The 27,819-nt window shown below is 36.8% G+C and overlaps 1 protein-coding gene across 4 annotated transcripts in view; it reads right to left on the reverse strand.

Annotated features, from left to right (window-relative positions):
• Positions 1–27,819, reverse strand: part of LOC127654803 (nck-associated protein 1) — a 70,154-nt gene that overhangs the window by 16,190 nt on the left and 26,145 nt on the right. For 2 of the 4 annotated variants that reach the window (XM_052142243.1, XM_052142241.1), the window contains 18 exons: positions 24,429–24,515; positions 24,139–24,195; positions 23,896–24,038; positions 22,274–22,364; positions 22,019–22,156; positions 20,093–20,141; positions 19,417–19,573; positions 19,149–19,205; positions 18,859–19,062; positions 18,644–18,776; positions 18,034–18,115; positions 17,174–17,232; positions 13,626–13,771; positions 12,084–12,216; positions 9,487–9,606; positions 5,646–5,785; positions 5,190–5,321; positions 1,714–1,932 (listed from right to left, as the gene is read on the reverse strand). In XM_052142243.1, the coding sequence (XP_051998203.1) occupies positions 1,714–1,932; positions 5,190–5,321; positions 5,646–5,785; positions 9,487–9,606; positions 12,084–12,216; positions 13,626–13,771; positions 17,174–17,232; positions 18,034–18,115; positions 18,644–18,776; positions 18,859–19,062; positions 19,149–19,205; positions 19,417–19,573; positions 20,093–20,141; positions 22,019–22,156; positions 22,274–22,364; positions 23,896–24,038; positions 24,139–24,195; positions 24,429–24,515 (2,147 nt within the window). Of the gene's footprint in view, positions 1–1,713; positions 1,933–5,189; positions 5,322–5,645; positions 5,786–9,486; positions 9,607–12,083; positions 12,217–13,625; positions 13,772–17,173; positions 17,233–18,033; positions 18,116–18,643; positions 18,777–18,858; positions 19,063–19,148; positions 19,206–19,416; positions 19,574–20,092; positions 20,142–22,018; positions 22,157–22,273; positions 22,365–23,895; positions 24,039–24,138; positions 24,196–24,428; positions 24,522–27,819 lie in introns of all 4 variants that reach the window. The other 2 variants (XM_052142242.1, XM_052142240.1) reach the window with 1 other exon arrangement.

Here is a 27,819-nt window from a genome sequence, read left to right on the forward strand (position 1 = left end):
CCGTAGTTGCGCTCCCAACACAAAGATTGTTCCAAAATCAAACATAGCTTCTAAGATAACTTTTTTAGCCAACATTATTAGCTGAAATTTTTAAAGATGCACTACGGAAGACTTTATGCTAAAAATGTTATCATTTTCATTGTTGACTGAGTACATAAACAATCAGTGTTCAAACAATGTCCTTGTCATACCCCGATTCACTATAAAATTATATGTATTTTGAGCTGTCGGGTTGGATTTAGCACAAAATCCTTGGCTTATGTAGTGTATCCTTGCATCTTTACGTCATGTCCGTAAACACAGAAAAATAGTACCGGCTGTCTCATGTTCCGAATGGAGAAACAAAGTTCAGTTTAGTCACTCACACAATTCAGGATAGCATTGCGGTAATCTGGATGGATGTTTATCTGTTATCCATTTGGCAAAGTTGTTTACCTGCTATAATGCTTGGATAAGTTGTCTGGTAGTTAATCGTGTGTTAATCGATCACAATGTTTCTACATTGTTGGGGGAAGTAACTGTGACATATTTACTAATATTTAAGACTTCTGAAACTGACTTCTTGTAATTGTTATATGGCATATTTAAGTAAAATATTTTTGTTTAATAAATTATATTTTATCCCCATCATTATTGAATCCTTGTTTTATGTTTTTAGGTTACGGTGTTATTGTGTGCATTGAACAGATATACTACTATAGAATTACGGTTCACTTGCATTATCAACGGAGGCTGTACAATATAGCATAACAATAATAAAGTCTACAATTGAACTCGTATCAACCATGTCGAGAGTTTTACCCCTTAAATTGATAAGTGTAGTACAATACAAACATTAATAGTAGATAAAACACTTGAAAAAAAACATATTAAAATATACTGGTAGTGATTGAAGTGGTTGAGCCCCCTGTTCTCTATGTAAAAGCGCACTGAGCGTAGAGTCAGAAAAGTGCAGTAAGTGTAAAATGAATTAATTCAAACTATGTAAATAGGAGTGTTTTTTATCTTTATCAAATCAAGTAATATTTCAGTTTTAAATGTTTAATTGTGTAACATAAACATGAAAAAAGCACGTTATTGCTCCAGTTCTAAATATCTCCCAGTCATGATCTCACACAGGAGATGTCCAAGAAAGCTGAAATCATGAGATTAATTTGCCAGAAGAGCAGTGTCAAAACTGCGTATTCTTCCGCAAATAATGTTTGATGCTGCTAAATAGCATATAGTTACATAGTGTAGCTTTAAGTTAATATTTACTCACTTTAATCAATATTATGTCATAAAGTATATTTTACTAAATAAAAATTAAGTAAATCATACAAGTCATTTTTGTCAGTGTATTGTATTGCAACGAGCTGAGTGAAAACTCTAAGATGGTGGATGAAGCGAGAAAATTGTTGATAACAAATATACTACATATACAATATATAAATATGATAAAATAGTTAAACCTTGACTATTTTACCCAGTAATTGCACACAATGTATTATAATGCTTATTAAAGTATCATACTCTGCTGAAATCAATTGGGAGTTGAGCCTCCCCTAGCACTTTGAATGAGGAGCACTACTTGAATGACCCACAGAGTTGCTGTCTATGCGGTAGACAGCAAGGCGGCTTACTAGATTTTGGAATTAAGTCATCCAATGTATTTTAAATTAGCCTCTGAAATGATGATGCAGCCTTTTACAGTAAGTATATTTGAAGTCTCACCAATTTGTATAGAGGCTGGTGATGGTTGGTTCTCCATGACTGTCCAGGTGTTGGGTCTGCTGCAGCAGCACGTTGTTGAACACTCTGGTGATGTCGATCTGCACATAATTCTCAATGGATTGCAGCACTGTCATGTAGGCTCGCACGCTGGTCAGCAACTCTGATGGTTTGGCGATCTCCTGTGTGGCCTGGTTGTACATGGTCATCCCGACAATGGACCTGAGTAACAGTTACAGAAACAATTACATTTTCTGAAAGACTAATAGGATTAAAGACCTCATAAAATCTAAATGAATGTTTTGCTGCTTTAAATCCAAATGCTTTCTAGAATGAGAACGCATCCTCCACCAACATCTGTTCAGCACTTCAGGCTGTGTTCTAACTGCCGCTGATCATACCTTCGCAGGGCACTTCGAAGGGAACACAAACCATGCTGTAGTGTCATTTCAAACAGAATTACCAATAAGAATCACTTAAAACGTTAGTTCTGACTGACCGTTATCGCCTTTTAGTCATCTGAAGCTCTCACAGTGGAGGGTAATTGTCTTCTAAGGGAATATGGCATAGGGATGATAACTTAACTGAATAGGTTGCACCAGTGCATTTGTGCAGCCAGAGGTTTCTTGGGATGTACAACTTGAACGAGTGTTCTTTATGGTTAGTGTTTTGTTATTCAAAACATGGATATATTATCTTTTATTCACTTGTTTTTCATTAATCTGCATTGGACTTGCACAACAGCTTCAGCCTCGTCATAAGAAAAGACTGCGATGTGCTGCGTGTTTGTGGGGTGTTTATGGATTAATGTTGTCAGTAAGACTGTCTGGTTCTCAAGTATTTGGGAAAGCTGGCCACTATTGAGATTGTTTCTCAAGTTTCCCCGGTAAGTGATCTGACATTAGTGTGTGGCTGTAAAAAAAATGGGACAAGTCATTTTACACGTCTCGCCCCACTTCCTGTTTTAGTAGGAAATGCGTCAAAAGACCAAATCAAACGGCACTCATAAAGGCATTTCATGGGACTTTAAGAAAAATGTCCCAATTGACTTTCTTAATAAATGTCCCAATTGACTTTCTTAATAAATGTCCCTGGCTTTATTGTGCACGATTTCAGTGTACGTTTTTCAAAAAAGTAATCAAAACCTAATACATTCCTTGGACACTGAAACCACTTTTCTTTTCTGCTGATGTAACAGATGTAATGGCCAGGGAGAAAAAATATTAAGCAATAAAAATATCCAGGACTTTTCCAGGCCAGGAGAGAAGAGGGAGCTCCCATCAACAGATACAAAATAGTTTGATATACTGTAATGGTGTATGCAAACAATAGACTGCTTCTACACTCATTAAATAAAAGCAGGTAATAACAGCACATGGGTCGCATGGTGAAATGGGTTAACAGGGCCTCTCATTGCTGAAAAGCACAGCCACATTAGGAGTTCACAGCCTGGGAGAGAGGGGCCAGCCAATGCACCCACGTCAGAGTTTTGAATCCCACAGTGGAAAATACCTGTTATTCCTCTGCCCCATGTTTATTTAGTTGGACAAGCGCTGTTCTGGAACAGTGTCAAAAATAACACTAAACCCAAACTCTCTCTACTAGCACAATAAATTACACAAATCGAACAATAAACCCAAGAGGCCCTTAACGCCATTGAGTTCTCAGCTTAATTAATAAGAGAGAGCTGGATGACAATTTTCCCTGACATAAAATGCAACAATAACTCTCCCCTATGAGGCAAATCAATATGATTGATGGTAGTTTGGAAGAGCGCAGATGGACCTCATCAGGAATGAGGACTGTGGGTACTATAACAGATATAATGGGCAGAAATGTATTCACAGTGGCCCCAGAATGTATTTGGACACTTAAGCCACACTTAAAAATGTATGCCATTGCATTAGGTAACAATGTATTAAACCACATGCCATTTATTTTAAAGATGGATAGCATATATTTTCCAAAAGCAAAACTCTTTTTTGTTAGGTTTGTTAGGTTTAAAATGATAAATGCAAAACATATACTGTTCAAAATTAGGACAACATCCTAAATTTTATGTGATGTACTACACCTGTGGTTACTCTGCTAGGTCATCTGTGGAGCGGTTGAGGGGAGCGGACTTCATATATCCACTAAAAATCACCTTGACCCCATTTGGTTTAAAGTCTTTCCAAAACTGTGCTTAGAAATGAGTTGGTTCTGTGTATATCAGCTATTTCACAAAAGCTTCATTTTAGAGCCTAAATTATCAATTTTACATTAGTTAACTCAAATGTTTCAGTTTGTGCACTGGTGTCATTCTTATTTGTTAGGAATATTCCTATCCTTTGGTATGTGTCCATTAAGTTCCAATTAAAAATCGAATTATCTAATAAGATTAAGTACTTGCACTTACTTTAAACTGCACATGAAAAGCGCACGGAAACAATGGCTCATTCTGCGTTTTGGTGATAGTTAAGACTTGACATGTTTCAGTGGTATTTCAATTTTGCCTTACAGAGGCTGCAAAGTACTTAATTTCTGTCACATGTTCCATCTGGGCATGTTTTGTATAACAAAAAGCACTGAGGTGTCTTTTCCCCATCATTTGATCACTGACATGGCTGTTGTGCGTGTGTGTTTGTGGCATGTGCGTCTGTGAAATAACTCCAGGTGGACACATCACAAAACATTTCACCCTATTCCAACCAGTGTTTATGCTAGTTTATGCTTTATTAACAGAAAAAACATCAGTCGCGATTAAGAAAAATTAACATGTTAACACTTTTTTAATCGTATGCGGTACTTTGACAGCTCTAAACATAATATACACTCACCAAGAACTTTATTAGGAACACTATGGTCCTAAAAAAGTTCCCGACGGGGTCTTCAGCTGTTGTAGCCCATCTGCCTCAAGGTTTCGACGTGTTATACATGTTGTGTCGAAATTCTATTCTACTCACTACAACTGTACAGAGTGGTTATCTGAGTTACCATAGCCTTTCTGACAGCTCAAACCAGTCAGGCCATTCTCTGTTGACCTCTCTCATCAACAAGGCATTTTTGTCGACCATTCACTGGATGTTTTTTGTTCTTGTGCATGAAAATCTCAGGAGATCAGCAGTTACAGAAATACTCAAACCAGCCCATCTGACACCAACAATCACGCCACGGTTGAAATCATTGAGGTCACATTTTCCTCCATTCTGATGATTTATGTGAACATTAACTGAAGCTCCCGACATGTATCTGCATGGTTTTATGCATTGGACTGCAGTCACACAATTTGCTGATTAGAGAATCACATGAATAAGTAGGTGTACAGCTATTACTAATAATGTGCTCAGTGAGTGTACGTCTTTACAGTGATAAACAATTACTCATATCACAATATAATATTTTGGTCATACAGCCCAAACCTAGTTCAGTTTAGGGTGTTGTTTTGATTATAGTACTGTGCTGTCTCAACCCTTGGGAGTTTTAGTAATCAGACTCACTTGGTGAAGCGGATCTCCAGGTGGGAGGTCAGGTACTCTCGTGGGGTGAAGGTGTGCTCCCAAACCATCATGTTGGGTACGTAGTTAATGGAGAAGCAGAGCTCTGACAGAGCAGTGTGCAGTTTGTCCAGACTGTAACAAACAGACAACATCATCCGGCATTAAAATATAATTTCCTTCAGATTACACAGTCAAACAGGCATGGCTTAACCACCGCAGGGTTAGGTAGTAAGTCAATATCAGGCTTTAGGATAAATCCCTTTTATATTATATGGATGATCTGTTTGAGTGTGTGTCGGTATAGGAGAATAATATGGTAAATACCTACAGCAAAGTTATTTTTAATGTATCTGTGGGAGGCAAGTGTGTGAGGGTCACTGGGTTTAAGATGTGTGCTTTGGTGTGATGAGAGATAAAGAGAGAGAGATACAGAGGATGAGTAAGCATTGTCTTTACTTGGTGACAAGAAGCCTGTTCTTCCTCATGCTCTCCACGCCAGGTTTCTCTCTCTCTGGTTCGCCTTTCTTCCCGGTCTGCTTTTTCGACTTCTTGTTCACGGCCTGACTGATGGTTTTGGCACAATGTTTTGGCAGTAGCTGTGCAGAGGAACAACAGGAAAAGCCCCCTTTTAAGACTCTTAAACCAGTGATTCTCTACTGGTTTTGCTTCAGGACTCAAGAGTTTACATTAAACGTAAGATGGTGACTAAACAGTAGCCTACTACAATTGTTTTTTTTGTACAAAAGTAGAAAACAATGATAAAAATGTGCTTAAAACCAAATGCTTAAAGTGGGCCTCATTTATGAAGACGTTTGAAGAATTACCTTAAAAGTGAATGTGAGACAATTTCCTTAATGAACGATTTAAAAACGTCTGTACGGATGAAAACATTTCCTAAATGCAGCCCACTTTATTAAATCGAAATTAATCTTAAAATCATGCACACTTGAACGAGGGCATGGACTCCGCCTACAGAACACCCACAAATTTCCTAATATTGTAAGACAGAATGCAATTAAAGTGCATGCACAATTTATTCATTCGTTCATTCATTTTTTTATAAGCAATGTTCTTATGCGTTTGGCAAGGTTTTCTAAAAAAGTGAGTGCAACTTCCTGTTTCTGCCCATATAATGTAGCCTATTCAACAACCCATCATCAGTTATTAACTTTCATTATCAATAATACATCCTTCCATTGACCATGTTTACTGTACCATCCACCCCAATCTTTAACTGATGTTCATATTCTTGCTAATAAAGAGTTTTACATGCTCTTTTAAAATATAAAGAAAAATGCATCGTCTACATGGCAATCGTGTATAAACTACATGCATTTTATTTTCTTGCTATTCTCTTCTGCTCGCTCTTGCCACTGATTACACTGCATTTCAATATTTTAGTTAAATCATTCGTTTTTATTTGTGTCCTCAATAACAGCAGCTAAAAATGCTGAAGGATGAAATGTAGGCCAGTTATCAAAACAAGATTTATCGATTAAGTGTGATGTATCGGAATATTGTGGTTCACGTAAACATGCTCACTCATTAAAAAAATAAAGAAAACAATATTAAGTCACTGACTATTTGAATTTGCATCACAAAAAATTAAATCAAGTCAGCATGCTATGGGTACTGATACAGATTTCCTTATTCAATTTGATTCCGATTCACAAGCTTTCGATTAGATTCCGATGTGATTCATATATGGGTTTATTTCAGTTATAATATTCCTTTTGCTTACATATTTCCAAAGCTGTAAATTATACAGGGGAACTTCTAACTTGATACATACAAAAAATTTACTAATTAGATTTGATTAGTTTTTTATTATTTTGGCCACATTAACCTTTTTAAAAATGAAGAAATCCATGAATTATATTTTAAAATATTATATTTTATTGCATGAATAATTGTTTTGTTTAAATTGCATAATTTGTACTATTTACAAGTACTGATTTGTTGAACATATGCTAAAAATTGTACTGTCTCTTTAAGAAAACCAGCATTTCTGTAAAAAGCTTCTTTAAATGATTGCATGTTAACGAAAGAAAGTCAAATGGCTTTACCCATCTGTGACATGCATGATTAGAATTAAATGTTTATTTTTTTATGTTGACTGACAGTACAGAACAGAAATGGAATTAAAAGAGACATTATTTAATGACAAATGAGTTGTGTGGATCTCGTCTTTGGACACATACACACACATTATCCAAAACAACTTTTACTCTCAACATGCAGTGGAAAGTTCTTGCTGCTGAATACTCCAATACACTACACAATTACTGGTGAGTAAAGTCTAAACATTTACCAGCCAGTTGCCAATACATTTTAGTATAATACATTAAACGATTTGCAAAAACTTGTTTTCTAATATGAAATCTGTGGAGAGGTTAAAAAATAAGTTTTGAATTCAAGTGTATGTAAACTTCTGACTGTTATATATATATATATATTGTAAAAGTCACAACCTGTTGCTAGGTTACTCCAAATGTAATTCTACCACTTTACAGCGCACTATTATTTGGTGTTAATAATATTATCAGGTGAGTGTTAGAAGAAGAGAGATGTGTTTGGCAAAGGAAGCATGGCTTACCTATTGTTTGTAACTATCTCAGAGTCCTGATTGGGAAATCTTGGTTCCATGCTCAATCAATAAGGACTCTTTATTTCTACCTTTATTCTTCAGCTTTATGCCCAACTGTCTGAAATTCTCAAAGTGGACCTTCATACAAGAACATTTGTGCTACATTACCTTATGAATTGTTTTCAATCACAAGCATGCAGATTATATTGATGTAACTGTTCATTTGGATTACTTTGGATTAATGCTACTGAATCACTTTAAATTCACGGATTTACATTTTTACACCTCCATTAACGTATTTTCTCCTCTTTCAACTGACAATTTCAGATACGTTTTTATCAGTTACTGTTGTTCAACTTCCTCATTATACAATGGTGTAAATATCCATGGGTTCAATGACTGTTAATTTTCTAGCCATACCAACTTCATCTGTTCTGTGTATCTCACAGTAATTAAATCAGTGTTTGTGTATGTTTATCATTGCTGTTTGTGATGCTGTATTCCACACTTCTTTTACATAAAACTACATAAACCCATTTATTTGACTCATGATGCCTTACTTTTGCATTTTATTTATATCTGTTTTAGTTATGTAAATGTGTTATAGTTGGTGGAACCGCTCTCTAAAACAGATATATAGTTGGTAACTCGTACAAAGTTGCGGGGAATGGTTATCATATATATAATTATGATATTGTAAATATCATTGATAAATATCTTACAACAGGGTTCCTCAATAGGCAGCCCATGGGCCACATCCAGCCCAAGAGAGACAAACATTTGTCTTGTTCACACCAAATCTGTGACAATTTAGCGAGACAAACTTCCGACAAAAGGTCTATACACACAGAGGGCACAAAAAACAATTTCACCCCTGTACAGTAGGTGGTGCTGTTGCTGTTCTACAAACATTTATACTCTCCTGCCCTGCCCAGCTGTCAGTGCTAGAGATTAATACGTTGAACACTAATACAAAAATCTGAATATTTATGCATGACACTTTTAAAAATAAAAACAACAATAGTAATAGTAATAATAATAATAATAGCTGCAGCACAAACACTTTGTCATTACATCGAGGGCCGTGACCCTTGACTTTGGCCCTTGGTGAAAACTAATTGGGGAACCCTGTCTTACAATATCTCTGCAACCTGTCCATGTTGGAATCTGCTTAATTTGGCTAGCTTCTACCAATAGAAAGATGGATTTGTTCCAAAATATTGTAAAGTTTGGCTAGATGCATGACCTTTGAAGCTTCCTTTATTTAGCTATTTTTACTATGCACAATTATATATTTTTCTCTGCTGAGAATCACTGTAATAAATAAATGGAGAGGGTAAGACATATGCACCCTCAACCACCCGAAAAAGAGCAGCTGTGAGGAGAATGTTTGCTTACAAGATGATTGTTTTACTCAGCAGAGGGAAATGGGAGTAAGTGCCAGTGGTTTATTAAGTAAAGCCGACAGGTTGTGTTCTAATCAGTGCGGTTGTGAGTGCTGCCAGTTCTGTTCAGTGAGTCAATCAATCACGGTTTTATTTCATTGTGATCATATTGCAAAGGAACTGAACATTCCTGGTGAATTCACACAACTCCTGGTAAACCCAGTGAAATTTGTTAAAATCCCAGAAATGAAATGGAAAATTTCAAAACTCCCAAAGAGACCCTCTCAGCTTTTGGCAGTGGTGAATGTGTGTGTGCGTCACTGACCTGGTCACTCAGGGTGCACTGCTCTGTGCATATGTCTGTAATGAGGTTGCGGGCTTGCTTGGCCATCTCATCCAGAAACATGTTGCAAAGGGACAGGCTGCGGTCTCCAATGTGGTGCCTCTGCAAGGACAGATAAACATGGGAGACATTAGTGGAGAATTCCCTTAGAATAACTCTGGTTTTAGTTAGACTTGACTATTGCCATAGAGTCTGGTCCATTTTGCACAAATCTGGTCCCTATTACGGCTGGTATTAACATCATATTAATGTTTCAGGTAGTCCAATTACAATTGGACAGTGCTAAATAGCTGCTAGGTAGATAGATAGCCGCCCGATGGCTGCATTCAGAGGTGGTCAGGGATGTGTTTGTAGTGTAAACAAAAACAGTGTCTTAAAGGTATAGTTCACTCAAAAATCTTCATTTGGGGATTTGCATTCTTTGCACCACCTATTGATCAATGAGGACTATTTAAAGTAAAAACAAAACAAATTTCAAATATTGATATCACTTCTGAAGACATGGATTAAAACAAAACAAAATTCATTATTTATTAAATATTCATTGCCATGCACCACACAAACATTGGCAAATCCAGTGACAAGTTCTTCCTTATTGTAGCAGCCCAGTACATTGTAAAGACAACTATGTTTACCAACAGTCTGCACTGACTGGCGGAGATTGCGTAGAAGGCTGCTGGTGGTTTCAACTAGTACTTGTCGTTTTCGTCTGGGATTACTCCAGTGTAAACAGCTCAGGTGAACTTTGCTTACACTGAGGTTCTGTTTTTGACCCGTCATCCATGTCTAAGTGAGGCTCTTTGTTATGGCCCAGCTGGTCTCGTCTCGTCGCCTGAACTCACTCCCTAGTGCAAACAGTGCATACTCTCTAAATTACAAATGCAAAACAACTTTGGCCCGTGTAGTGCTGAACCCTCAATCAAATCTTGCACAACAAGATGGACAAAAGCCGATGGCAGATGGAACAGAGCAAAGGCCAAACTTGCCTTACTCACACAAGGATCACTGTGGGCATCGGAGGGCAACTTCTGAGATGGGTGCAGATTGGAAATAACACATCTATGCGACATGATGCCAAAAACTAACCTTTGCTGAAGCTCCATGATCTTTTATTGTTACTCTAAAGCGCTGTAAAAAGTTTTTTGTGCGAGGATGGAAATATTCTTGGAAACTTTTAGTGCTTTTCCAACATAAATAAAGCCTGCAGCTGTCCAAAGTTGTGCGGAGTGGACATAGGAGGAAGACCATTTCAGAGACCTGCTGAGAGAGGGAGTTTCATGTTTAAATAAGGGAAACCCAAGCCTTCTATAGCTCAATAAATCTCTTTTATTCTTCTAAGTGCTCTCAGACAGCTCAATGTTCATAATGACATGAGAACTCTCATTGTGCTGCTTGTGTCGGTGGCATTTGTCCATCAATTAGGAGCGCAAATGCAGGTTTATTTACCAAATTAAATGGGATATTGGAGGGCAGGATGTTTGGCAGGAACAAATACTCAGTAAATGTGCTGGCCGTATTTCAGCATGGGGGGAAAAGGAATCTGCTGTGCTCCTTGTGTGTGTGTGAAGGTGCTTCCATAGGCCCTCAGGGAGCCTGGGTAGCTGCACTGGTGTATGGTTCAATTACAGATTTAATAAATCATGCTTTTCAGCATTTGGTTTTCTGCACACATCCTGATACATGGACCACAGTGCTCAATGCTGCATGTTGGGACATTCCAGCTCTAGTTAAACTCAAGAAGCTTTCCGGACTCACAGTAAGACTCCATCCTGAACCCTCGTATGGGTCGCAGCTAAGCAGCTAAGTTGTGGCGGGACCCAATCGAGAAGAGAAAAGATCTTCCGAAACCTCTCTTCTCAAAAGTAATGCAACATTGGTTATATTCACTGGGGGACATTCACAGACACATAAAACAGTTTTTTCCACAAACATAGAGCCTCCGTGGAAACTAAACAGGAGGTTTTAGGACAAGGTAAAAAGCATATGAATACAAATTAAAAAAATTAGAAAGCAAACGGTTACATGAGGCAAAAAATACATAATTTATTCCAATACAGTCTATGACTGGGTGATATACATGATCAGCCACAAAATTAAAACCACCTACCATATTGGTGCATATAAATAAAAATAAGTTATATAAAAATTCTTCCTTGTGTTCATTTGGTCGAAAACAGGCCTTGATTAATTTTAAATAGATTTGTACTCTGTTTTAGTTACATTAAACCTTTTGAATCTACAATGGCTGTTTGGTTGAAACAAGGTTCCTCTGATTGAAAAAAATAAATACATTTCAGAGCAAATGCATAAATGTTGATCTATGTATTGAATATAAAGGCTGAAAATATCTTGATAGAAATGTTTAGCTCTAGAGTCCAGCCCTAGTACAGAATATCAGAATACTCACAGAATAAAAACATAACATAATTAAAGCCTTTTCAACTTCAGAACACTTTTTTAAATATAGTATCATGAATATGTGAGCAAGATGACAAACAGCATTCTCAGATCAGGCAGAGAACCTGACATACATGCTCTTCGGTGGGCCTACTGGATACATTTTAATGTCAGTGACTCACCTCTTCAGGGCAGAGCTCATGAGTGCAGCTCATAAAGTGGGTACAGAGCAGAGGGAAGGAGATGGAGTACCGCGACTGGGAAGGCAGCTCAAGACACTGTTGGAACATCTTCTCAAAGGCGCGGCTGTAAAAGCTATCAGAGGGAGAGAGGAAATGAGAAGCCTGTTACCATCTCCGTCTGGTACAGTCATATCTAATCAGTTCAAACACCCCTGTCTGTTCTCCAACCAGCATGAAAGAGAAATATCAAAAAACGAGACTAAACAGACAGTTGCTATGGCAATCTGAGAACAGATATGTCTTCAGCCAATTGTACAGCTTTTTCCAAGGGTTGCCTATTCTGCAGTGGTGTTGCGCCGCTGCTAAATCTACAGTGCTGAGGCAAGAGGACTCTTATTTTAACCAAGTTGTGAGCTTGAACTCAGAGTTCAAGGAAGTTAAAAACAAGCTAAGGTGGCATTTCTTTGTATTGTGCTGTCTTCACTGACAGCAAGCAAAAATAAACAGCATGATCACTTTACAGGATACTGTGACTTCTCCACTAGCTTGTGAGGACTCTTGAGTATAATTTGGATTCAGACCGATTTAAGAATTAAACATCCAGACTGATTTGAGATTGGGTTTTCAAACTATTTATTGAAAACAACCACTATGGCATGTGAGCAAATGTTACTATACACTGATCAGCCATAATATTAAAACCACCTGCCTAATATTGTGTAGTTCCCCCTTGTGCCGCCAAAACAACACCAACCTGTATCTCAGAATAGCATTCTGAGATGTTATTCTTCTCACCACAACAGAGTGGTTATCGGATTTACCGTATTGACTCTGTCAATTCGAAACAATCTAGCCATTCTCTGTTGACCTCTCTCATCAACAAGACATTTCCGTCCACAGAATTGCCGATCACTGGATGTTTTTGGCACCATTCAGAGTAAATTCTAGAGACTGTTGTGCATGAAAATCCCAGGAGATCAGCAGTTACAGAAATACTCAAACGAGCCCATCTGGCACCAACAATCATGCCATGGTCCAAATAACTGATAAAAAAAATTCCCCATTCTGATGGTTGATGTGAAATCTAACTGAAGCTTATGACCTGTATCTAATTTATGCATTCCACTGCTGCCACATGATTCACTGATTAGATAATCGCATAGATAATTGTTGGTACCAGATGGGCAAACTCCCAAGTTATCTGTTTGAATCATTCTAAGGTTACAGTATTAATATTTGACTCACTTACTGAACAGCAGGTCATCATAAACAAATTTTTATTCGCAATTTGAAATGAACCGGGAACTGTTTTTAAGTGTACTTAACGGTTTATGTTCATATGCAGTTAACCTTGTTAAAGTTACAAAAAATAAATATATTCCACACAGCATTTAAATAATAATAATAAAAAAAACATCAAATCATATCACAAAACAGTATTGTTTTGTTTAGTATGTAGTTAATACTAATTAAGACCAATTGTGTGGGGAGTGGGGGGTTCTTACAAAAACAGAGTTCTCTAGGAAACTCGTAAAGTCTTACCAGAAAATGGACAGATCTGAAGTCTCCACAAGCATCTCTACCAGAGAGTCCACCATCTTAGTGTGGAAGATGATGGTGTTCATCATCTTGCCCAGCTCCCTGTGATCTGCCAGTCCAAGCGACGCCTTGGACACGCTGGTGTAAGCCTGAACAAGAAGATAGACATCAATATTAGTCTCAAGACCCATATGAAAGCTTGCCATTCACTGGCTGATTTCCCCCAAAAGTAAAAATACTGTGGTGCTATCAAAACATTGCTTGGTTTCTTTGAGGTAACAACACGGAACCAATGCCGTGAGTTTAGGGTGTTATCTGTTTGTATGACCAATGACAGATGGGGGGAGTTTTTGGAAATCCTTTTTGGTGATGCTAGTGGCACAAAAATTACACACTTCAACTTGAATTATCCTGACAACTTTTAGCAATCGTTCCTCAAAGGCTGAGCTTGGTGGTCTTGATTTCCATGACTGAACCCTCAAGCAAATGAAGAGTAACGAATCAGATTGGAAACTGGACCAACGGCAGAGTCTGAACTCAGTGTGGTTTGATGTTTTACCATATCGTTAACTTCTGAGGCGGCTTTCTGGGAAATATTTTTCTTAACTCGATACTGTTGAACCAGACAAATGTCCAACCATCACAATTTCCTCCCTAGCATACATGATCAAATGAAGACAGTATGCAAAACAGATTGCCTTTGGTCTTCAAGTCCAAAACTATTTTTTTTTTTTAGGGAAACCAGAGAAACAGCTGTGCTAGCCAGTGTGAAGAAGTTGAAGTTCCTTCAATACACAAGAGTGAGAAAATACAACCAAAACATGTATTCGACACACCCTGCACTGGCTTTCATTATCTCAAGCTCAGCCAATTCAAAGAGCATAGCATGCCAGGATGATGCCACAGGACATTCAGCAGGTGATAAACTTACAAAGCTTGTGGTTATGGAGTCTGCGTATAACAATAAACATTGTATAGCATAGAAGTCCACTGCAGAGTAGGAAAAGTATTGAAAAACTAGGCTTATTTATAGATCTACATTTACAGACTGCTGCTGGTAGTTTAATTGGCCATAGCGATAAAAAGGACCGCACCTTTGGAAACACTGAGGCCAAAAGCAGAGGAACAGACATGAACTGAGTGAACTGTTAGCTATTATATACTGGCAAGTGCAATCTCAACAACTGGTCCATTAAACAAGAAGAAAGCCTGCTGAATTGATGGAGAAGAGGGCATCCCTGCTCAAAAAGTAGAGTATGGGCAGCTCTTAAGAGCAATGAGCTGCAATCAAACATGAACGAGAACTAACTGATTCCAGTGCCAAAAGAGGACATATTATGCACATTTGATGCACTTTATTATTTGACTTGGTTTCTTGCATCACCATTTTCTACCCCGTTTTATACCCTTTTTAGTACCTTTAAAACTTCTATATGCAATTGACCGAACAATTGGCCAACTTGTGAATTACACACGGTTGCTGGCATTGATTTTAGCACTGGGTGGTATGTTGGTATACCTTGTGATGGTAGAAATGTGTCAACCAGTAGATATTCTGTTATAATGTTTATATAGAGGTAGATTTATTTGCAAAGCCATCAGTGGGCAGGACTGCTTTTCTGTCATTTACACCTAATAGCTATGAAGATACAAACATACACAACGGGACATGTCCAAAACATGTAATGGAAAGTGGAGATTGTTTTTTTGTTTTTTTTACATTAGGTTGTATGTAAATAAAGTAGGGCTGGGAAAATTTAGCCGTTCATTTCTGCAATTAATAGTTGACTAATTTACACAATTAATCCAGTATGTTTTTTTTTTCTCACAAATGTTTTCTCCACTGTCTGTGGCTAAAATTGGCACATATAAATTTCCAGGTGGTAAACACTCGACTCGAATGCACATCCACAGAAACCGATTGTGTGGAGCTGTGCATGCTTATTCATTACACATGGCGCATTTCCCGGGCATAATAAATGCGGATTTACTGGACGAGGAATGGAGACTTAACCAACAAGCGGTGACCCAGGTGTGGGAGAGAAACGGGCAAGCTGCCGTTTCTCTTCGCATCACCTGAAAAGGCTCTCTCACTGTCATTTATACCAGTCAATGTCAAAAGAGAAACACACGAGAGACACCCATCATGTGCGTGAAAGAGACTAAACGGCAAGCTGCAACAGCTTCTCTCATGAAATTTAAGTGATTTGAGAAACAAAAAAACAATTCAGGTTGTTTCTCACTAAAACTGTTAAATTGTATGCCTTCAGAAGACTTGGAATTTGTTGCATGGAATACTTTTATGACATTTTTGGGTCCTTTATTATATTGTCCATGACCACTCTATTTAAGAGACAGCCTGTGATATTCATAAAAAAATATGCTCTGCATAAGAAAGATAGACACATGAGTATGGAATGTCATAATGGTGAGTAAATTATGAAAGAAACTTTATATTTAGGAGAACTATTCCTTTAAGGATGAGGTCATTGGCTTCTCTGCTCTGGGACTGGGCTAGTCAACACAGGAAACCCATGCTGGACCATCCCTGACTGGACTTGACTGTTGGGCTTTTGGGGTCAGCACACACTCACACAGAATCTCAAAAACACATGAACACCCTTGTCTCTCCATCTCTGCTTCTATTCCCACCCACACAGTTACTTGATGTACAAAAAACATTCCATATTCCACAGGGATGAAGTCTGATTTATTTGAGCAGGGATAAAAGGCACGAGTTTCTATTGAATAATCAGAGCTTCAAAAGAACAGCATGCAATGTGGTTCATTTTTTAGTAATTTCCAAAAAGACGGACATGTTCCAAATCTTACGAATCAAGTCATTTTCCAAAAATGATGCTTTTCATTGAATAACAAAGAAAAAGGTTTTGGTAACACTTTACAATAAGGATCCATTTGTTAACATTAGTTAATGCATTTGTTAACATGAACAATACATTTACAGAATTTAGTAATCAGAATTTAGTAATCAGAGTAGCTCATGCTAAATTCAACATACAGCAATGCATTTAAAAAATAAAAAGTTGTATTTTTTAACATTACATAATGCACTTTGAACTACCATGAAGTAACACTGAACAATAGTATTTTATTAACCAACATTAACAAAGATTAATAAATGCAGTAAAAAATATATTGTTCATTGTTAGTTCATGCTATCTAATACATTATCTAATGTTAATTAATGAAGCCTTATTGAAAAGTGTCATTTCTGTTAAACAACCATTTGCCAGTGTGAAGCTTAGCATCCAATTTTAATTTCTTTCTTTTTATGTTTTAGATGCTTTATGCAAAGGATGTAAACCCATATTCAGGATTGAGGGGGACCAAACTGAAAAACCCATATTGACTGGGCACTATTCAGAATATGTGGGGGGTGTCCCTCAATGTCTACAGTAGTTACAGTCCTGCATCTACTAATTAGTAAGATAGATGCAGAGATAATAGCTGTTAATTATGTCTGATTAGGATCATAAAAGCAAACACCATGTATTGACTAAGCTCCATTCAGACGGCTGGGCTCATGTTACCTGCAGTCTAAACCAGTCCAATCTCATGCCTCTGAAATCAAACACCTCACCATCTTCCACTGCAAAACAAACACATAGTTATTATGTGACAGGGTACAAACAACAGGAAAGAGACTAAATGCGATGGTATATCACAAAATAAAAGTAAAGCAATAAGTAAAACAGGTCCAATGACACGCTACAGTATTAAGAAATATATGTGTATGACTTTCTTTCTTCTGCTGAACACAAACAATCTTAGACAAATACCTCAGCTCTGTAGGACCATAAAATGCAAGCAAATGGATGACAGAACTTTGAAGGTCAAAATAGCACATAATGGTAGCATAAACATCCATGTCTTCTGAAGTGATATGATAGGAGTGGGTGAGAAAAAGATCAATATTTCAGTACTTTTTTGCTATAAATTATCCTCCATGCCCAGTAGTTGGCAATATGCAAAAAGAATGCAAATTGCCAAAAACAAAAGAAGAACATGAAAGTGAAAGTGGAGATTTATAGGAAAAAAAAAATTATTGTATTAAATATTGGACTTAAATATTGATCTTTTTCTCACCCACACCAATCGAATTGATTCTGAAGATATGGATCGACCACTGGAGAAAGATGGATCCCTTTTAAGCTGCCTATATATGCTTTTTGAACCTTTAAAGTTCTGGCCACAGTTCACTTGCATTGTATGTACCTACAGAGCTAAAATTCTTCATTTATGTTCAGCAGAAAAAAGTCATACACATCTGGGATGGCATGAATGTGAGTAAATGAAAATAATTTTCATTTTTGGGTGAACTTTCCCTTTAATGCACACTTGAAGATGATTAAAGTGTCATGTCCTTTAAAATATAGAATAGGTTCACTACCTTGTTTAACACTGAGAGAGGTCATAGTGTTTACGAAGGATGACATTATAATGGACTCGTCCTCTGGGCAGACAGACAGGTTCTACAAAAGAGAAAGGCATGATTATTTTACCATTCATTTTCAACAATGTGGTCCATCACACCATGACGCACTTGCCTCCCTCCCAACTGGAGTTTTGGTCTCAGATCTGAATAATAAAACTAGTTCTCCATCTAGTGGTCAAGTTCATTCATGTCACCTCCTGTTCTTCTAAACACCCTCTGCGAGATACTGCCAAGGATTGATAATGTGATTACTGCTCAAGCCAGATCCACCCAACCGCACATTATTGTCAGAATAACACCAAATGACACATTCAAGTCTGACTTTGTATCATGAGAGCACTTCATATAATAATTGCTCTTCAAAAGAATGCTCTTCTAAGTTATTTTATTTATGCAGCTGGTGTCAGTGGAAGTTCACACTCCTTTTTACCAATGAATTTCCATGATTTCATCAGGCCAAAAAAGTTTCCCTGATATCTGATTTCCATAACTGTGGAAAGGCTGTGGTGTAGGTTTGTTGTGGTGGTAGGAAGGTTAGCTGGAGCTCCAGTATGTACAGTCTCACCTGCACTAGCTCATTGAGAACCACAGCGTCAAAGCCGGACAGGTACTGCACGTAGTACCTCTGCATCACAGGGCCGTACTTCCTCACATGTGCCCTCAACTCCTCCATGTAGAAGATTAGTTCTGCAATGTGCCTAAGCAAACAAGCACGAATTGAAAAACAAATTTTTAAGGAATACAATTTGGTGCAAGTAGCTTTCAAGAAACAAGATTTACTTGTCAATGAAGTCATCTGTGCTTTTCTTCTGGATATTGTCAGCGTGTCTGAGCAGCCAGATGATCTCATCGCGGGCAAAAGAGAGAGCCATAAACACAAACAGAGCCTTGGGACCCAGTAAGCCGGGCTGATCAGCCAGCACGGTGGCAAGCTCTTTTAGGGCAGATCGCAAGAACTTGCGCCGTTCTCGGTGCATGGAGCCCCTGGACGAATTTATAAAGAAATATTAACCATTATATGGAGTAACAAATAATTAAGTTTATGTTGAGAAATACAAAGAGACACTTACGCATGTGACAGAGCTGATTCTTTGCATTCACGGATGTCATTGACACGTTTGTTGTAACTAAAATTTAAAAATCACAATAAAAAAAATGTTTAAAAAAAAAGTGTAATAATAAATAGTATGTGTAATAATACATAAAAGTGTAATAATAAACAGCTTTATATAAAATGTGACCCGTGTGTGACCCAGATTATGGCAATTAATATGTTATATTAATGAAACACATTGTAATATTACTTTAAGAATATGTGTGCGAGAATAAATCGCTGACCCGCGAATGTTTACAAAGAGGTCCTCAGCAGCTTTGTGGATGTGGAAGACCTCATCTCTGAACAAACAGAGACAGGAACTGCTCTGAAGGGCCAACTTCCACAGACTGAGGGCAGCAGGGTCACTGTTCAGAGCCGCATGACACAAGATGAACCCGACTACAACATAACAGAGAAAGGAGAGCCATGGTTACATACCCCTCAAACCTGCCTTGCCACTGAATATGTATTGTTCCTTAAAACTAGGTACACACAGAATCTGTGCATATGGAGCTCTGCAGAAAGTGTGGCAGATTTACACAGAACTGAAACCAGCATTTACAAAACATCTATTTATTTATTATATTAATTGGCTAATTCAGCTACCAATAAGAGTGTAGTTCCCTCAGCTTTAAATTAAAACAGTGTATGCAAATCCTTTCTGCACATCTTCTCTTTTTTAAGTTTATCATCAGATTCAATCTGTATCTGATAAGCCTAAACCACATTTGACAAATTTGACTGTTATATTAAACGAACAGCAATGGTTTTTCAGCTTGGCCCAAACAAATGTAAATAATTATAATGAAAGATTAAGAAAAGAAACATATTTTTAAACAATGTGCACTCATGAATCAGGGACAGTAAGAGAGTAAGTAGGGTCAATTTTGATTTCATGTCATCTTTAATAACACTTACAGACGATCCATTTCTCCATGGCATCCAGAGACAGGTATTCACAGGGCATCTGAAACACATTTGATCAAACACATGTTCACATGCAAATGCAACAGTTATTTTTTGTAAAACAAAAAAATTGGGCTTGAGTCTAAAAAAATGGTCAAAATGGACCTGCCATTGAAAATGAATAGGAAAGCAATTTTTTTGATCTGTCAAATACAAATCAATAAATCAGACAAAATACAGACAGAAATTACAGTGTGGCACTAAAACATCCTCAGTGCAGAACACACACAAGAATGAACTGGTGAGACTTTAACACAACACATTTTTTTACCTTTGTCAAATAAAACCAATAAATCCACCACAATGCTAAACATACAGACTCAGAAATGAAGGGTTGAGATGATAACACACTCAATGTAGAACACACAGACACACACACACATACATAGGGCATCGATAAGTGGAGCTCTACAGCCATCTTTTTGGTCATTGTTGGTATTACAAGTCATCTGTTGTTTTCCAGCCGATTTTAGTAATCTGACACACACCCGCGTGCATGCAAAATACATATGTATTATAACAAGTTTGAAATTTAAAAATGTTGACTCTGTTCTTCCATTTTTTTACTCTTACTATCCTAGAGAATTTTCTGAATTTTGCAGTTAATTTCTGTTTCTTGATGTTCATTTTCTTGAAATTATTATGCATATACCCAAGTTATAAAAATGTTATGTTTGAAAAAAATTATTGGTAGAAAAATGCTTATTCTGTGTCTTCTCTTTGTAACGCCATGGTCAGGTTTGATAACATGCATAATGACAAAATAGATTTTTATTATAAAAATTTTTGTAGCTCTGTTTGTAGCTGATGACAGCAAGCAGAGCGCCACTTCACTTTTTAGCACGAGCGATATCCTTTTAATAATTATTGTGATTCACGTAGTGACCTGCTTTTCAGGACTGGGAATCTGCCGTTATTACGACAGAGTTACTTGGTCTAACAACACAGAAACGCTTAAAAATAAAAGCTTCGCCAAAATAAAAGCTCAATTTAAATGAAAAAATAGATCACTACTATATAGTTATGTAATATTCACTGCTATACTACTACAACTATTAATAATAATAAATCAGTAGTAACTGTATTATATTTAAGCAATATCTCACATCTGTGGTACTCTATTATGCAGCAATTTAACAAAATAACTCCAATGTTGTATTTTGGATTGTGCTGTGAGGTTCTGTACTGTATATAAGCACTTCATTTGATTAAAAAATAATGTTGAAAAATAATTGTTATACTTTCATCTGATTCAAGTTTTAATTAATTTATTTAAATCCAATTTTAAAGATAAAATTGAAATAAACTGCTGATATTGAGTTAAAAAAAAAAAACATATCGGTACTCGTACTCATTCTCAGAAAAATGATATCAGAACATCCCTACTAAATATATCTCCAAATGCATATCTTGTAATAAAATCTACTGGCTGTTACTGGCATGACATGGTTTTTAAGTCATGTTATTTATATTTTGTTCACCAGATGGCAGCAATCTGCTTCCAATTTGTCACATTCTCATATTTTCTTCATGTTTCTTTTTTCCTTCCAAAAACGTGCTTATTTGTATATGCAAATTAATTTTTTTTAATTTACATGCAAATAATATAAAAATGGCATAATAACGCAAAAGAAATGCATAATTTTATTGTTCTTAAGGGCAGAATTTTTTTTATCATTATCATCATCAAAAAAGGGGTTACACTGCTAAACCTCCCGATCAAAAATGACCGTGAATACCAAAGGAAGGTTAATTGAGATATGGCTACATGCCATTGTTTAAATTTAACATGTAGGCAGTAAGCAGTGTACATAAAGACAGTTCAATAGATTTTAGATTTACATTGTTTACAAAAATAGTAAAGGACTGCAGCCTGACCGTATCGGACTGAGCCGGGTTGAGCATTGTACTAGGAGCGCTAATCAAACTGAGCAGCTGAGCATTCCTCCATTGATCAGCAGACAGATTCCGGCGGGGGTACACCATCTGCAGAGAGACCAGTGCATCTGACAGCGACTGTCAAACATATACAAGCAGAGTGAGAAGAAAACAAAGGTCAGAGATCTCAGATTAAACCATGTTGCCACATGAGTAATACGATTTTTCTTTCTTATTGCATCATGCAAATTTTACTTTTCCATGAGGGACAAACTCCTCCATCATCTTTTTCAGTGGGTTCTCATAATCCACAATCATCTGTCCAAGCCTGGGGTATTCTCGATCACTGGGCACAAAAACATCAAAGAAATCATGACCTTAGCACTATTATCAGAATATGAATGAACTTTATTGCCAAGTATGCTTACACAGGAATTTGTCTTCGTGACAGAAGCTTCCAGTGCACAAACAATACAACAGCAATCCAGAGATAATAAAAACTAGAATAAATATAAAAGCAAATAGAAAAAAGTATTTATAGAAATACACAATAAGTGGGGCCTGGGTAGCTCAGCATGTAAAGATGCTGACTACCACCCCTGGAGTTCGAATAAAGGGCATGCTGAGTGACTCCAGCCAGGTCTCCTACTCCAGCCACATGGTGTAACCTCCTCATGGTCTCTATAATGTGGTTCGCTCTCAGTGGGGCCCGTGGCGAGTCATGCATGGATGCAGTGGAAAATGGTGTGAAGCCTCCACAAGCGCTATGTCTCCATGGTAACGCGCTCAACAAGCCACGTGATAAGATGCACGGATTGACGTTCTCAGACATTGAGGCAACTGACAGTCACTATGCCACCATGAGGACTTAGAGAGCATTGGAAATTGGGCATTCCAAATTGAAAAAAGAAAAAAAAAGAACTAAACAATAAGATTCGGAGATTCTATTCTTCTCACCACAAATGTACGGAGCGCTTTATCTGAGTTACTGTAGACTTTGTCAGTTTGAACCAGTCTGGCCATTCTCTGTTGACCTCTCTCATCAACAAGGCATTTCCATCCACAGAACTGCCGCTCACTGTATGTTTTTTGTTTTTGGCAGCATTCTAAATAAACGTTTTAGACTGTTGTGCGTGAAAATCCCAGGATATCAGTAGTTACAGAAATAATCAAACCAGCCCATCTGGCACCAAAAATCATGCCATGGTCCAAATCACCAACTTTTTCCCCTTTCTGTTGGTTGATGTGAACATTAGTTCCTGACCCGTATCTGCTTGATTTTATGTACTGCAGCCACACGTCTGGCTGATTAGATAATCGCACGGATGATTGTAACCAGATGTAATCATCTCCTCCTTTTCTTTTATACCGTGTACGTTTGTAGATTTGTATAATAATTTGAATGCTTGAATCTGACTTATGATCAATTTTGTAATGTCTTCTGCTATAAGAATCTAATGCATTTTAATTATCTGAATATTTTTTATTATATATATATATATATATATATATATATATATATATATATATATATATATATATGATAACTATGTATAATTATATATTGATATAAATATGTATAATCATTATATATTGAATTATTGTTATAGAGGGGCTTTCTCAGCAAATATTTGTACATGCAATTAATTAATCGGGACACCATGTAATTCATTCGATTAAATTTTTTTATACATTGACAGCTCTAATAAAAATCTTTCCAAAAATGTTTAGAAGACAAACAAAATTCCAGAAAACAGCAGTTGTGAAAATATGACATACACAGCTTTATACAGTGTAGTTTACACAAAAAATAATTTAGGGGATTTACTCCCTCATTTAAATGCAGATGTCCAGATAAGATGCTGCAGTTTTATTACCTTGAACCGTGCGTCATTTCATGTGCATAGTTATAGAGGCCAATTATCGCTTTGCGCTCCTCGATTCGAGAAAGCAACATCATCAGATTAGTGTACGTCACCACCAAGTCCAGGTAGTTCTTTGTGAGATCAAAATTTACAGTCTGCAAAAAAAAATACATTTTGTTATACATTTGCCATGTCATTAGAAAGAAATCACCATTTCAAGAAAATTATCTAATAATTAAAATACATTCAACTCACAATGTCAAAGAAAACTTGGCAAACATCAATAGTGTTCAGCAATTCACTAACGTGGTCCTGTAAACAAACAACAACAAAGTGTATAAATATCCATTTTGAAAGTGGTCATTCAGCAAAAATCCTTAATTAAAATAATGCAAATGCATAGCTTAATTCACAAAACATAAGCAGAACGAATGTGTAAAATGTTTGCAAAACCATTTAATGTGATGACTCCCATAATGCATTTCCAAACTTTGTTCTGCTCTTGTTTAATGAATGAGGTCCACAGAGTGGGACTATATCCATACCTTAAATTCCATAACATCCACGAAGGTGAAGTAATATAGGGCTAAATTCTTCAGTATTTCTGACTTTTCTTTTTGTAGTTGTGCAAGCTGTTGCTGTAACGTAAAATAAGGACATTAGTTAAACACGGTCACATTAAACTAGTTCACATAATAGTAATGTTAGACGAAGAAACTTATCAGCAGGGTTCACTTCAACATGATTTATGCCTGATAAAAGTCTTCTAAATATATGCTATTTGGCTAGTTTCATCAGTATAAATGTATTGTACTTTTATATTAATTCAAATAACCTCAGTAACAGGCATGTAAATGAGTTTTGAATCAAGTTTATGCTATTTTATCGGTGAACACAGCCTGTAATGCAAGTATTAAACTGTCAAATTCAGATAAAACAAATCAGGGCTCAGCAATAAGGATTGTCCAGGGCTAGTGTAAAGCCACATCCACTCTAATCTGTTTTTCTTTTTAGTTTCCTAATGTCATCGTTTTACCCAAGCATTAGGTAATGGAAGAATTTTAGAAAAGGAAAACATGGCCTAAGGGTATTTCTGGCCATTTGACACCAGAAAGCTAGTTTAGAGTTTTCACTACAGCTTATGATTATTGATCATGTAGCCTACATGTATTTTTAAGCCTTGCCAACAAACCATTTTTAAGATACATATTTTTTAACAGTTTTGTTGAGGATTGAACATTGTTGTGAATTGTGCAGATTAAAATAAGATATAATATTATCTAACCGGCTAACTGTGAGGGAGGAGGCTCAGGCAAAGGGTTAGGATACATGAGCAGAGTTCTAATGAAGGGAAAATCCAAACACAAAGTAATTTGAACAGGTAGGGTCAAAACCATAGAGGCAACAATGCAGTCAAACAATTCAAAAACAGTAAGCAAGGTGAGTAATCCAGAGATCTAAACTAACAGAAGAGACTAGAAGATACAGCGCTCAGAATTGCAATACAGAGCTAAACAAGACATCGCAAGGATCAGTGAGCATGTTTACTGAATATACACAGTTTACAACACAAGAGGCACAGGTGCAGCACATAACGAGTCCATTTCTGAATTCAGGTGATGGAGCCCTCTGCTGGTGAGTGGTGGAATTGTTAGGGGAAGGTGTTGTCTGAGTGGGCATGACAATAATTTAAGTCCTATTCGGACAGGATTAGTTTTCGAAACAATGTTTGTTACAATTATTATCGTCAAACGACAGAGGTGGGAGCAGGGGTGGGGCCAGAAGGGTAACCTAAAAATTACGGTGCGCAACGGCTTAACCTTACTGTGTCGCGCGTGGTCCATAACAACATTCTGCCTGTATCCACCTTGGTGGAGCACATAATGAATCCATTTCAGAATTCAGGTTCAGCACCCACCTCCGGCTGTATTTCTCAGAGGACCTTTGAGTTAGCCGAACATTTTTACAAAGGTTGTGCGAGAAAAACAGACTTGTCAGATTTGGACAGGTTTAAAAAACACAAAGTACATCTGAGAAATTTCCCTTACCTCAGGAAAAACAAGTTTGAATGCTTTAGAAGAAAATTTGTTGGAATTGCGTGAATTACTTTTTTGTTTGATTTTGTTTTAAGACATTTAAGTCATATATGTTGAAAATTATAAACAAATTAGTATTGTTTTGCAACATATGCCATTGTTTCCCAGCAAAAGTATGTCATAGAGTTACATTACAGCTATTTATGTAAATAAAACTAGCTAAAACTATGCATTTATTATATTTATAGCAGATGAGTGAAAATGTTGGCAGGGCAAGTAAAAATCTGAAACACTACACATTAAATCCTTATTGTTGAGTCCTGACAGAGAGACTTTCAGACTTTCTTTTTGACAGCCGAATCAGTGAATGAACCCTGCATCAAGTCCTGACACGAATTGACCCCTTTGGTTGCCTTTGCAATATTTGTGACTCTAGAGCAAAAATGCATTACCACCACACCTAGAAAGATATTCAGTGAAAACATAAATATAGCATAACCGTTTTGGCCACATTTCAGACATCCAAATCTATGTTTGGGTAAGATTGCAAGCTAATTCAATTCATTCAATTACAGTATGTTTTTAAAACAGCATGGTTTCTCTTAAGTCAATGATAGTGCAAAAATGCTCTAGAATAAAGTTAGTGACAGAAAGCCCTTATCAGGATTTCCAGAAAACCAGGTTAGAGCTAAAAGTTAATGATGCATTGCAGATACCCCATAAAGCCCAATATCAGAGAATCTAAGTTTAACAAAAAGACCCAAATACCATCAAACCACACCCCATCCCCACCCTGCAGACTTTTACTGTAGATAATATATTCACTTCCTACAGAGTTATGTAATTTCACTAGACCAAGAGGTTTAATGTAAATCTGATATATACGTAAATATTCAGAAGCAGAGATGATGTCAAGAAGTCAAACAGCAGAGAGGGAGATAAAATGGTGATCCAGTATATACTGTAGATTGGGGACTATAAGGTGTATCCTATGAAAACATGTCTACAACACATTTCACTGTAACAATCAAATGTTTTAAGAAAATGAACCCTGTTCCAGGACTATTACATTTTTGTTTTTAGCACTGACATTATCATCATGACAATTAAGCAGGTTTCATGAAATTCACCCACAAAGGCAATGAAATTGTGAATCACAGACCATGTCTTCTAATCTGTCATAGTTTAAAGTTCTAAAAATGTACTGATCTCCATCTCTGCTCTTTTCAAGTAAAGTGTGTGTTGAGCCAAAAACTATGTGATGCTGTGCACACCAGACTAAACCTCATTAGATACTTGCTTTGAATATACCAGATATACAGTGAATATATATATTGAAGAAAGCATGTATCCATGCAATAACAGACTTGAAAGGAAGCTCAGAGCACATCGCAATAATCGTAAAAGATTAGATCTTAGCTGTGCCGAATAAATGCAATTCACAGGTTTTGTTCAAAAGAAAGAAGGCATCTGAGATTCCTTTTGTCCATGTAGTTGACTTGAATACTAACATGTATATATGTGAGTACAACTGAAATGTTATAGGAACTAAATAAATCAAATGGGACTCCACTTGGAGTCCAAACTTACCAAAAGAATAATCCAGAAAATAGCCATGTTAAGCATGCAAAAAATGCAAAAGAACAAAAAAGGAAATATAAAACAACACTAAAAGGCAACTCAAACACAGTTAAACATGACACAGCTCCACATCACTGTGAGAAGCATATAAACATCTAAACATTTGAACACAAAGTTTAAGGCAAAGAAGCATCTGAAACACTTCAAAAGGACAAAAATGGTGGTTTGTTACTACAGAGAACCCAAAATGAAAACAAACACAGAACACATACTTAAGACATGGAATGCATGTTTAATAGCACATATGAAATTGTATATA

This window comes from Xyrauchen texanus, chromosome 14, assembly GCF_025860055.1.
Source record: "Xyrauchen texanus isolate HMW12.3.18 chromosome 14, RBS_HiC_50CHRs, whole genome shotgun sequence".
In the NCBI taxonomy this organism is placed as follows: Eukaryota; Metazoa; Chordata; class Actinopteri; order Cypriniformes; family Catostomidae; genus Xyrauchen; species Xyrauchen texanus.